At 45.8% G+C, this 13,508-nt stretch overlaps 1 protein-coding gene across 1 annotated transcript; it reads right to left on the bottom strand.

The window, feature by feature from the left end:
* Positions 1 to 878: 878 nt before the first annotated feature.
* Positions 879 to 12,646, bottom strand: LOC109888614 (excitatory amino acid transporter 1-like). The gene is made up of 10 exons (XM_031822588.1): positions 11,881 to 12,646; positions 11,485 to 11,622; positions 11,028 to 11,235; positions 10,885 to 10,927; positions 4,120 to 4,248; positions 3,812 to 3,996; positions 3,388 to 3,621; positions 2,875 to 3,069; positions 1,890 to 2,024; positions 879 to 1,424 (listed from the first exon to the last, which is right to left on the bottom strand). Exons 1-10 carry the CDS (start codon positions 12,203 to 12,205, stop codon positions 1,226 to 1,228), a joined length of 1,791 nt encoding a protein of 596 aa, XP_031678448.1. The 5' UTR covers positions 12,206 to 12,646; the 3' UTR covers positions 879 to 1,225.
* Between the last annotated feature and the right edge of the window lie 862 nt (positions 12,647 to 13,508).

Below are 13,508 nucleotides of genomic sequence, written 5' to 3'. Positions count from 1 at the left end.
GATGGTGTGTTCAGGGTGATGAGCTGTGTTGCTTTTACGCCAAATATAACGTTTTGCATTGTTGCCAAAAAGTTCAATTTTGGTTTCATCTGACCAGAGCACCTTCTTCCACATGTTTGGTTTGTCTCCCAGGTGGCTTGTGGCAAACTTTAAACAACACTTTTTATGGATATCTTTAAGAAATGGCTTTCTTCTTGCCACTCTTCCATAAAGGCCAGATTTGTGCAATATACGACTGATTGTTGTCCTATGGACAGAGTCTCCCACCTCAGCTGTAGATCTCTGCAGTTCATCCAGAGTGATCATGGGCCTCTTGGCTGCATCTCTGATCAGTCGTCTCCTTGTATGAGCTGAAAGTTTAGAGGGACGGCCAGGTCTTGGTAGATTTGCAGTGGTCTGATACTCCTTCCATTTCAATATTATCTCTTGCACAGTGCTCCTTGGGATGTTTAAAGCTTGGGAAATCTTTTTGTATCCAAATCCGGCTTTAAACTTCTTCACAACAGTATCTCGGACCTGCCTGGTGTGTTCCTTGTTCTTCATGATGCTCTCTGCGCTTTTAACGGACCTCTGAGACTATCACAGTGCAGGTGCATTTATACGGAGACTTGATTACACACAGGTGGATTGTATTTATCATCATTAGTCATTTAGGTCAACATAGGATCATTCAGAGATCCTCACTGAACTTCTGGAGAGAGTTTGCTGCACTGAAAGTAAAGGGGCTGAATAATTTTGCACGCCCCATTTTTAAGTTTTTGATTTGTTAAAAAAGTTTTAAATATCCAATAAATGTCGTTCCACTTCATGATTGTGTCCCACTTGTTGTTGATTCTTCACAAAAAAATACAGTTTTATATCTTTACGTTTGAAGCCTGAAATGTGGCAAAAGGTCGCAATGTTCAAGGGGGCCGAATACTTTCGCAAGGCACTGTAACTATGGAAAATGTGATTTCACCTGTCCAGTTCTTTCATCAGTGTCAAATCAAATTGTTTTGGTCACATACACATATTTAGCAGTTGTTATTATGGGTGTGGCGAAGTGCTTGTGTTCCTAGCTCCAACAGTGCAGTAGTATCTGACAACAATACACACTAATCTAAAAGTAAAATAATGGAATTAAGAAATATATAAATATTAGATCAAGCAATGTTGACTAAAAGAAGAAGAGTAGAGGCTAGTGGTTGTTTTCAGACTGGGCCTATAAATTCCCCTGTCCTGACCCCTACATGGGGGTCTCACTGTTGTGGTGCTTCACTGAGTCGTTCTCCTGGCAGATGAGCTGGTAGGGCTTTTCGTTCTCTTCAATCACCGAGTTGCCCACCTCAACATCCTGGCTCTGCAACTCCTGGCGTGACAGGTGCTCCACGATGCCCGCCCCCAGAGAGTCCCCCAGCACATTGGTAGTGGTCCTCAGTCGGTCCCTGCACAAGTACATACATTATAAAGAATAGACATTATAGTGTGTACACGTACACACACACACACACACACACACACACACACACACACACACACACACACACACACACACACACACACACACACACACACACACACACACACACACACACACACACACACACACACACACACACACACACTTACACACTTAGGGTGTCAACCTATGCACAGCCACACAAAAACACAATGCAATGTGTTATACACACAATGCCACAAGTTATTAAAAAAAGAATTCCAACCATTGTGTGTAAATCCAACCATGAGGCATGCAGAAAAGTGTATACAACACCAGAACATTAGAGAGGGCTAGTTGTTAACAGTTCTTCAATAATCTGATGCGCATAATGCATGGCCAATCTTTCAGGGGGATCTGTTCTCTGTTATAGTGGTGTGGCGGCCTTACAGTGACATTTAGGCAGACTTACAGGAACCAGTCCACAGCAATGATCAGCGTTATGTCCTCTGTGGGCAGTCCCACCGATGTCAATACAATCACCATGGTAACCAGACCAGCCTGCGGGATGCCTGCTGCTCCAATGCTGGCAGCTGTTGCTGTGATACTGTGGAGGGATGGCACCATTTAATAAGAAAGAGAAACACACATTGCATTAGGGAATCGGTGGTGAGTGACGTGTGAAAAATACTGATCCAGGAAGACATGGTTATAGACTAACCGCTGCACGCCGATAATAACTTGACCCGTGTCCCATAATGTATCTGCTAATAATGACTAGCCATCTCTTAAATTAGCATATTCTTGCACATATGCTGCTGCTACTGTCTACTATCTATCCTGTTGCCTAGTCCCTTTACCCCTACTACAGTATATGTACATAGCTACCTCAATTAATTTGTACCCCTGCACATCGATTCGGTACTGGTACTCTGTGTATATAGCATGTTATTTTTACTCGTTATTGTTATTCACTGTGTGTTTATTCCTTTTGTAACTATAAAAATACTTTTAGTATATATTTAACTGCATTGTTAGAACAGGACCTATAAGTAAGCATTTCCCTGTTAGTCTATGCCTGTTTAATACGAAGCACCACTCCGGCCCCGGAGGACTGGAGTTGCCCATCCCTGAGCTAAATCAACACTCCGTGGTAGAGGTAATCCATCTTGGGTTGTGAAGTCAATTGAAGAAAGCCTACAGCATGGAGAAGTTCGGCAGAGACCACAAAATTAATCTCATCAAAACCATGAAAACTCATTGTTATGAGTTATGAGTCTCCTCTTAATGTAGTTACAAAATTAGCTAATTTGCTTTTGTATATCCTTTCCAAGTTGAGATTTTAAAAAAGATGTATTGTTATAAATAAATTAATACTTAAAAATAACTTCATAGTTGAAGGTCTAGCTCATTGATAGCATTGTGGCTTATCAGATGAATGGTGTCTTAACACTCACCTGATGGTGAGGATTTGGCCAAAGTTGAGTTCCATGTCATTGACCTGAGCAATAAAGATGGCGGCCACAGCCTCGTAGAGGGCAGTGCCATCCATGTTGATGGTGGCACCCACGGGCAGGATGAAGCGTGTCACTCTCTTGTCCACATGGTTGTTCTCCTCCAGACAGCGGAAGGTGATGGGCAGGGTGGCAGAGCTATGGCAGGGTGGCAGAGAATAGAGGACGTTGTGAAATCATAATGCTCCAAACAACAACTAGATGTGTTTCCCAACTCCAATCCTCAAGTACCCCCAACAGCACACATTTTTGTTGTAGCGTCGGACAAGCACACCTGATTCCACTTGTCAACCAATCGTCAAGCCCTCAATGAGTTGATCAGGTGAGTTTGTCTGGGGCTACAACAAAAGTGTGCGCTGTTTGGGTTACTGGAGGACCGGATAACCACTGAACTAGAGGATATCCACAGGGCAATGAATTAGCTACATCTGACCCTGAATCTGTTCCTACACCCACCTAGAGGACGTCCCCAGGGCAGTAATGAGGGCCTGCAGCAGGCCAGCGATGAAGGTGTAGGGGTTCTTCCTGGTGACCAGGAAGTAGAACAGGGGCAGGACGAAGAGGCCGTGGATGAGCAGACCCACGATGACAGACACCGTGTACATCCCCAGCTGACCTCCCACCTCGGCCAGATTCTTCATCTCCACGATCTTACCTGCTATCAGGAACAGGATGCCCACTGGAGCGTACCTGATGGGGAGAGAGGAAGGAATGGAGATAAAAGAGAGAGATATTTGTAGGATAGCCCACACTCTACCTAACACGACAATTCCCCCGAAAGCAACTGTTTTGAGATATATACTGTATGTGAGAAGTAATGGTAAAGGCATTTACGAGTACATTAACATGTTACTTTGCAACCACTAATCTGACTACTAACCAGATGATGATGGCCACTAGGCGCATGATGGCTTCGTTGAGGCAGTCGAAGAAGTCCCTGAGAGCCTGTCCCTGCTGCTTCATGCTGCCGATGACCAGGCCGAAGCACATGGAGAACACCACCAGACCCAGGGCGTTCACCCCGTTAGAGGAACCAGACACTGGGATCGTCTCCACCACTGTCTCCTGGAGCAGAACAGCCCCTTCACATCACATCACATTTACACTTATCCAAAGTAACTGTAGCACTTGTTCCCCCAAAGGACTTTACATTGGGGTAAGTCACTCCACCACCAATGTGTCACCCACCTGGATGGTCTGCAGGACTCTGCTCATGTTAGCAGCCAAGGCAGCCTCTGTAGCGTTTAGGGAGTCAGTCAGGTTGAGGGTAATGGTCACGTTCTTGGTGTAGATGGTCTTCTTGTAGACTGTTTTGTACTGGTGGAAACAGTGCAGGCATTGAATACATGTACAGTGGGGAGAACAAGTATTTGATACCCTGCCGATTTTGCAGGTTTTCCTACTTACAAAGCATGTAGAGGTCTGTAATTTTTTTTAAATCATAGGTACACTTCAACTGTGAGAGACAGAATCTAAAACAAAAATCCAGAAAATCACTTTGTATGATTTTTAAGTAATTAATGAGCATTTTATTGCATGACATAAATATTTGATCACCTACCAACCAGTAAGAATTACGGCTCTCACAGACCTGTTAGTTTTTCTTTAAGAAGCCCTCCTGTTCTCCACTCATTACCTGTATTAACTGCACCTGTTTGAACTCGTTACCTGTATAAAAGACACCTGTCCACACACTCAATCAAACAGACATGAATCATGAACCTAGATGGCGTAGCAGTAAGTCGTCCTGTCGTGTCCCCTTGTATATATCGTTTCTTTTTCGTTGTTTACATATTTTTCTTCGCATATCTCTTTAAAAACATTTTGCTAAACCTAAGCTTCCAAATACTCTCCTGCAACCCGCCTCACCCAATGTAGCTATTTTTCCTAAAGTATTTATATTTACTTCGGAACCCCTCAACTGAAGCTAGCCAGCTAACCACCAGCTATGCTAGCGGTCTTCAGCTAACCGGTCATCAGCTAACCTTTAGCTCGGAAAGCTCTCGCCAGTTCGAACAACGCGACTCTAACCAGAGCATAACGGACCTATTTATTTTTCATCCCCGGATTCATCCCCGGATTCCCACCGCAAACGGAACATTTTTCAGATGGATCTTCACAACTAGCTATCTAGCTAAACCGCAACCCCGGATGTTTACTCCTGGCTAGCGTTTCCACCCACTTAGCTTGAAGCTAGCCCGGCCAGCGCACCTGTGCTACCACCGTAGCATACTCCTGGGCTACAATACCCGGGCCCACGACCGGTCTATCGATGTCACCGCATGAAGAGGAATAAACAGACTCACCCCATCGCGACGTCCCCCAAAGGCTAACTCTCTAGCCCTCGCTATCTCCCTGCTTGCTAATTCGGCCTGCTAACTGCTAGCTTGTCCAGCTCCGGTCCGCTAACTGCTACCTTGTTTAGCCCGGGCCTACAAACTGTTAGCTTGTTAGCACAGGCCTGCTAACCGTCTGAATCGCCGTGTCCCAAACACCTACTGGACCCATATTTACTTTCTATCTCTTTTTGATTTTTAATTTGTTTATACCTTCCGGAAACCTGCCTCACCCAATGTGATACGGAATCGCTATTATTTTAAATTTTTAGAACACACTCAAGAACCTCCAGAAGCTAACCAGCTAACTAGCTACAAGCTATTTAGTCATTGTTCGTTTTTTTTTACCTGGATAACACTCGCCAGTCCAGCTTCCCTGCCCCATCCACCGCTGCCCCCTGGACACTGATCTCTTGGCTACATAGCTGATGCACGCTGGACTGTCCATTAATCACGGTACTCCATTCTGCTTGTTTGTTTTATCTGTTGGCCCCGTTGCCTAGTCTACGCCATTTTATCTGCTGTTGTTGTGCTAGCTGATTAGCTGTTGTCTCACCTACTGTTTTAGCTAGCTTTCCCAATTCAACACCTGTGATTACTGTATGCCTCGCTGTATGTCTCTCTCAAATGTCAATATGCCTTGTATACTGTTGTTCAGGTTAGTTATCATTGTTTTAGTTCACAATGGAGCCCCTAGTTCCACTCTTCATACCCCTGATAACTCCTTTGTCCCACCTCCCACACATGCAGTGACCTCACCCATTACAACCAGCATGTCCAGAGATACAACCTCTCTCATCATCACCCAGTGCCTGGGCTTACCTCCGCTGTACCCGCACCCCACCATACCCCTGTCTGCGCATTATGCCCTGAATATATTCTACCATGCCCAGAAACCTGCTCCTCTTATTCTCTGTCCCCAACGCTCTAGGCGACCAGTTTTGATAGCCTTTAGCCGCACCCTCATACTACTCCTTCTCTGTTCCGCGGGTGATGTGGAGGTAAACCCAGGCCCTGCATGTCCCCAGGCACCCTCATTTGTTGACTTCTGTGATCGAAAAAGCCTTGGTTTCATGCATGTCAACATCAGAAGCCTCCTCCCTAAGTTTATTTTACTCACTGCGTTAGCACACTCTGCTAACCCTGATGTCCTTGCTGTGTCTGAATCCTGGCTCAGGAAGGCCACCAAAAATGCAGAGATTTCCATACCCAACTATAACATCTTCCGTCAAGATAGAACTGCCAAAGGGGGAGGAGTTAGCCTGAAAAGTAATGTCATACTTTCCAGGTCCATACCCAAACAGTTCGAACTACTAATTTTGAAAATTACTCTCTCCAGAAATAAGTCTCTCACTGTTGCCGCCTGCTACCGACCCACCTCAGCTCCCAGCTGCGCCCTGGACACCATTTGTGAATTGATCGCCCCCCATCTAGCTTCAGAGTTTGTTCTGTTAGGTGACCTAAACTGGGATATGCTTAACACCCCGCCAGTCCTACAATCTAAGCTAGATGCCCTCAATCTCACACAAATCATCAAGGAACCCACCAGGTACAACCCTAACTCTGTAAACAAAGGGCACCCTCATAGACGTCATCCTGACCAACTGGCCCTCCAAATACACCTCCGCTGTCTTCAACCAGGATCTCAGCGATCACTGCCTCATTGCCTGTATCCGCTACGGAGCCGCAGTCAAACGACCACCCCTCATCACTGTCAAACGCTCCCTAAAACACTTCTGTGAGCAGGCCTTTCTAATCGACCTGGCCCGGGTATCCTGGAAGGACATTGACCTCATCCCGTCAGTTGAGGATGCCTGGTCATTCTTTAAAAGTAACTTCCTCACCATTTTAGATAAGCATGCTCCGTTCAAAAAATGCAGAACTAAGAACAGATACAGCCCTTGGTTCACCCCAGACCTGACTGCCCTCGACCAGCACAAAAACATCCTGTGGCGGACTGAAATAGCATCGAATAGTCCCCGTGATATGCAACTGTTCAGGGAAGTCCGGAACCAATACACGCAGTCAGTCAGGAAAGCTAAGGCCAGCTTCTTCAGGCAGAAGTTTGCATCCTGTAGCTCCAACTCCAAAAAGTTCTGGGACACTGTGAAGTCCATGGAGAACAAGAGCACCTCCTCCCAGCTGCCCACTGCACTGAGGCTAGGTAACACGGTCACCACCGATAACTCCATGATTATCGAAAACTTCAATAAGCATTTCTCAACGGCTGGCCATGCCTTCCGCCAGCTCCGCCCCCCCCCCCCCCCCCCCCCCGCAGTTCCTCGCCCAAGCCTCTCCAGGTTCTCCTTTACCCAAATCCAGATAGCAGATGTTCTGAAAGAGCTGCAAAACCTGGACCCGTACAAATCAGCTGGGCTTGAAAATCTGGACCCTCTATTTCTGAAACTATCTGCCACCATTGTCGCAACCCCTATTACCAGCCTGTTCAACCTCTCTTTCATATCGTCTGAGATCCCCAAGGATTGGAAAGCTGCCGCAGTCATCCCCCTCTTCAAAGGGGGAGACACCCTGGACCCAAACTGTGACAGACCTATATCCATCCTGCCCTACCTATCTAAGGTCTTCGAAAGCCAAGTCAACAAACAGGTCACTGACCATCTCGAATCCCACCGTACCTTCTCCGCTGTGCATTCTGGTTTCCGAGCCGGTCACGGGTGCACCTCAGCCACACTCAAGGTACTAAACGATATCATAACCGCCATCGATAAAAGACAGTACTGTGCAGCCGTCTTCATCGACCTTGCCAAGGCTTTCGACTCTGTCAATCACCATATTCTTATCGGCAGACTCAGTAGCCTCGGTTTTTCGGATGACTGCCTTGCCTGGTTCACCAATTACTTTGCAGACAGAGTTCAGTGTGTCAAATCGGAGGGCATGCTGTCCGGTCCTCTGGCAGTCTCTATGGGGGTGCCACAGGGTTCAATTCTCGGGCCGACTCTTTTCTCTGTATATATCAATGATGTTACTCTTGCTGCGGGCGATTCCCTGATCCACCTCTACGCAGACGACACCATTCTATATACTTTCGGCCCTTCATTGGACACTGTGCTATCTAACCTCCAAACAAGCTTCAATGCCATACAACACTCCTTCCGTGGCCTCCAACTGCTCTTAAACGCTAGTAAAACCAAATGCATGCTTTTCAACCGATCGCTGCCTGCACCCGCATGCCCGACTAGCATCACCACCCTGGATGGTTCCGACCTAGAATATGTGGACATCTATAAATACCTAGGTGTCTGGCTAGACTGCAAACTCTCCTTCCAGACTCATATCAAACATCTCCAATCGAAAATCAAATCAAGAGTCGGCTTTCTATTCCGCAACAAAGCCTCCTTCACTCACGCCACCAAGCTTACCCTAGTAAAACTGACTATCCTACCGATCCTCGACTTCGGCGATGTCATCTACAAAATGGCTTCCAACACTCTACTCAGCAAACTGGATGCAGTCTATCACAGTGCCATCCGTTTTGTCACTAAAGCACCTTATACCACCCACCACTGCGACTTGTATGCTCTAGTCGGCTGGCCCTTGCTACATATTCGTCGCCAGACCCACTGGCTCCAGGTCATCTACAAGTCCATGCTAGGTAAAGCTCCGCCTTATCTCAGCTCACTGGTCACGATGGCAACACCCATCCGTAGCACGCACTCCAGCAGGTGTATCTCACTGATCATCCCTAAAGCAAACACCTCATTTGGCCGCCTTTCGTTCCAGTACTCTGCTGCCTGTGAATGGAACGAATTGCAAAAATCGCTGAAGTTGGAGACTTTTATCTCCCTCACCAACTTCAAACATCAGCTATCTGAGCAGCTAACCGATCGCTGCAGCTGTACATAGTCTATTGGTAATAGCCCACCCATTTTCACCTACCTCATCCCCATACTGTTTTTATTTATTTACTTTTCTGCTCTTTTGCACACCAATATCTCTACCTGTACATGACCATCTGATCATTTATCACTCCAGTGTTAATCTGCAAAATTGTTATTATTCGCCTACCTCCTCATGCCTTTTGCACACATTGTATATAGACTCCCCCCTTGTTTTCTACTGTGTTATTGACTTGTAAATTGTTTACTCCATGTGTAACTCTGTGTTGTCTGCTCACACTGCTATGCTTTATCTTGGCCAGGTCGCAGTTGTAAATGAGAACTTGTTCTCAACTAGCCTACCTGGTTAAATAAAGGTGAAATAAAAAATAAAAAATAAATAAAAAGACTCCAACCTCTCCACATTGGCCAAGACCAGGGAGCTGTGTAAGGACATCAGGGATAAAATTGTAGACCTGCGTATGGCTGGGATGGGCTACAGGACAATAGGCAAGCAGCTTGGTGAGAAGGCAACAACTGTTGGCGCAATTATTAGAAAATGGAAGAAGTTCAAGATGACGGTCAATCACCCTCGGTCTGGGGCTCCATGCAAGATCTCACCTCGTGGGGCATCAATGATCATGAGGAAGGTGAGGGATCAGCCCAGAACTACACGGCAGGACCTGGTCAATGACCTGATAGAGCTGGGACCACAGTCTCAAAGAAAACCATTAGTAACACACTACGCCGTCATGGATTAAAATCCTGCAGCGCACGCAAGGTCCCCCTGCACAAGCCAGCGCATGTCCAGGCCCGTCTGAAGTTTTCCAATGACCATCTGAATGATCCAGAGGAGGAATGGGAGAAGGTCATGTGGTCTGATGAGACAAAAATAGAGCTTTTTGGTCTAAACTCCACTCGCCGTGTTTGGAGGAAGAAGAAGGATGAGTACAACCCTAAGAACACCATCCCAACCGTGAAGCATGGAGGTGGAAACATCATTCTTTGGGGATGCTTTTCTGCAAAGGGGACAGGACGACTGCACCGTATTGAGGGGAGGATGGATGGGGCCATGTATCACGAGATCTTGGCCAACAATCTCCTTCCCTCAGTAAGAGCATTGAAGATGGGTCGTGGCTGGGTCTTCCAGCATGACAACGACCCAAAACACACAGCCAGGGCAACTAAGGGAGTGGCTCTGTAAAAAGCATCTCAAGGTCCTGGAGTGGCCTAGCCAGTCTCCAGACCTGAACCCAATAGAAAATCTTTGGAGGGAGCTGAAAGTCCGTATTGCCCAGCGACAGCCCCGAAACCTGAAGGATCTGGAGAAGGTCTGTATGGAGGAGTGGGCCAAAATCCCTGCTGCAGTGTGTGCAAACCTGGTCAAGAACTAAAGGAAACGTATGATCTCTGTAATTGCAAACAAAGGTTTCCGTACCAAAGTTTAAGTTCTGCTTTTCTGATGTATCAAATACTTATGTCATGCAATAAAATGCAAATTAATTACTTAAAAATCATACAATGTGATTTTCTGGATTTTTGTTTTAGATTCCGTCTCTCACAGTTGAAGTGTACCTATGATAAGAAATTACAGACATCTATATGCTTTGTAAGTAGGAATACCTGCAAAATCAGCAGTGTATAAAATACTTGTTCTCCCCACTGTATGTATTGTATAAGTAAAGAGTATCAGTCCTTAACAATTTATTTGGTGAGTAAGTATTTTAACACAGTGTATTGAAGAATAGCTGCTTGATCAATTGGCAAGTGAATTCCCTTACCTGCTTGAAACAGGCTTCCACCAAATTTGGTGGGAACATGTTCCTGAAAAATGCAGAACTATTATCACAGTGAATAAAGGACAAGCAATTATTAATATATTCTGTTGACTTACTGTCACTGGGATCCTACAATAGTTCCTCACCTGATGAGATCCAGGAAGGCGTCAGCTGCTTGTACCGGCTCTATGGTACCGCTAGAGGCCACTGGACTGTCCCTAAGGCCTTTCCCTGGTTTTATGACAATCACAATGACGATGCCAATGAAGACTGCGATGAGGGTGGTCACCATGTAATAAACCACAGCCCGCATTCCCATCTTCCCAGATGCTTTGCTGTCCAGAGAGGAAATACCTGCAAGACAAGACAAAGTTCATAATTTTCTCATTAATACTCTAGCTAGTACCACAAGACTATTACTGTACCAACTAACTTTGAACTCAAAATAGCAAGAAGTATGGAAAATGTAGAATAATAGCATGCAGAAGGGGTGAGAAATCTACATGAAATGTAAATCACTTTGAGTTTGACAAAAGCAATAGATACTCTAATTGAAAATAATTATAATGATGCTAAGGAAGCAGAACTCCTGTGACCAGCTACCTGTGACCAGGCTGGAGATGATGAGAGGCAGAACCAGCATCTGCAGCATCCTCATCAGCAGCTCTCCAGGGAAGGCAAAGTATTTGATCTTCCTGAGGGTCAGGTTGTGGGGCCGCAGAGCAAAACCCAGCATGACACCTGGATACACACACAGGAGACATGATATCATTGATGAAGAATACTGTATGTATTTCAAGTCTTCTTGACACAAGAGTCTACAGTTGGGGGCTGCAGCTCATAGGCCTGTGTAATAACACTGCAATTACTTTAGTTTTTTTAAATTAATATTGTATTAACTATAAACAAACAATCAACAAACTAACCATAACCTTAGCTCTTAACATCACCTTAACCCTAACCCCAATAAGACAGTAACAAAGTATTTTGTCCACTTGCCCAGAGCCACTGCTGCGATGGTGAGGAGGACAAAGAGGTTGCGTCTCAGGAAGCCCTTGACGCTCTCCTTAGTTATGGAGCTCATCATGTCCTTGGCACTGGCCGCTCTCTTCTGCATGGCTCTATGTAGCCACCGCCAGAGGCCTCGTTCAGGGAGGGAGGGCTTGTCGGCGTCCTCGTTCAGGAAAAGGCTGGCGGTGTTGGCGGGCTTCTCATTCATAATCAGCTCCAGCACCTGGTCCAGGAGGCAGGTTTCCTGTGAAACTGGAGGAGAGGAGATGGAGGAGACCATAAGCATTCTGTTATAATGCAGTGAAGGAAACATGTATATGAAGTGTACATGACTGCTTGATAGAAGAGTTGGTTGGACATAGTAATATCAATTCAGCAACACTGAAGTCAGAAAATTATTAAAATGGATTGCAAAAGAGCACTCAAGAACCTGATGATTGTTGCTAATACTCAAACAGTACTGGATGAGCGTTGATGAAATGCATAACAAACACATACAGTGCAGTATCACAGCTCTGCATTTAAATATGAGTTATTTTCTGAATGATGATCCTATCATCCTACCTGGTCCAAGGCAATCCTATAAGACAAGCAGTGTATCTGATTCCCTCGCTGCTCCTTCCAGTATGGTAAGGGCCTGTTCTAAGCCATATCATATAACTAATCCCAGGAAATTCACCTAATATGTCCTTATAACAAGAAAAGAAGAAATGCTCATCCAGATGTGGCAGTCCTAGGGGTAAACTTAAATCTGTTTTACATCATTTCTACCAGCATGTCACGTGCAACCAGAGGACAAAAACAAACTCTAGACCACCTTTACTCCACACACAGATGCATACAAAGCTCTCCCTTGCCCTCCATTTGGCAAATGTGACCATAATTCTATCCTCCTGATTCCTGCTTACAAGCAAAAACTAAAGCAGGAAGTACAGTGACTCGCTCAATATGGAAGTGGTCAGATGACGCGGATACTATGCCACAAGACTGTTTTGCTAGCACAGACTGGAATATGTTCTGGGATTCATCCAATGGCATTGAGGAGTGTACCACCTCAGTCACCAGGTTCATCAATAAGTACATTGACGACGCTGTCCCCACAGTGACCATACGTACATTTCCCATCCAGAAGCCATGGAATACAGGCAACATCCACACCGAGCTAAAGGCTAGAGCTTCCGCTTTCAAGGAGCACCAATACAGGACTAAGATATAATAGTACTAAACTGGCTCCGAGGCTCATTGGATGTGGCAGGGCTTGAAACATATTATGGACTAGAAAGGGAAACCAAGCCGCGAGCTGCACAGTGACGAGAGCCATAAAGTGCTTTGAAAGGTTGGTCATGGCTCACATCAACACCATCATGCCAGAAACCCGAGACCCACTCCTACTGCCCCAACAGATTCACAGATGCAATCTCAATCGCAGTCCACACTGCCCTTTCACACCTGGACAAAAGGAACACCTATCTGAGAATGCTGTTCATTGACTACAGCTCAGTGTTAAACAAAATAGTGCCCACACAGCTCATCACTAAGCTAAGGACCCTGGGACTAAACACCTCCCTCTGCAACTGGATCCTGACGGGCCGCCCCAGGTGGTAAGGGTAGGCAGC

This window comes from Oncorhynchus kisutch, linkage group LG4 (genome assembly GCF_002021735.2).
Source record: "Oncorhynchus kisutch isolate 150728-3 linkage group LG4, Okis_V2, whole genome shotgun sequence".
In the NCBI taxonomy this organism is placed as follows: Eukaryota; Metazoa; Chordata; class Actinopteri; order Salmoniformes; family Salmonidae; genus Oncorhynchus; species Oncorhynchus kisutch.
Note: the sequence above shows the minus strand (reverse complement) of the source record. Positions and strands in the feature narration are given on the sequence as shown.

Bases quoted from the DNA above. Each gene is read 5' to 3' on its own strand.
- LOC109888614 (XM_031822588.1), bottom strand. From the start codon at position 12,205: ATGTTTCCTTCACTGCATTATAACAGAATGCTTATGGTCTCCTCCATC. The intron at 11,236-11,484 runs GTAGCTGGTCAC...CTTGTCTTGCAG, and splicing joins CATCTCCAGCCTGGTCACAG to GTATTTCCTCTCTGGACAGC. The intron at 3,997-4,119 runs GTGGGTGACACA...GTTCTGCTCCAG, and splicing joins GAGTCCTGCAGACCATCCAG to GAGACAGTGGTGGAGACGAT.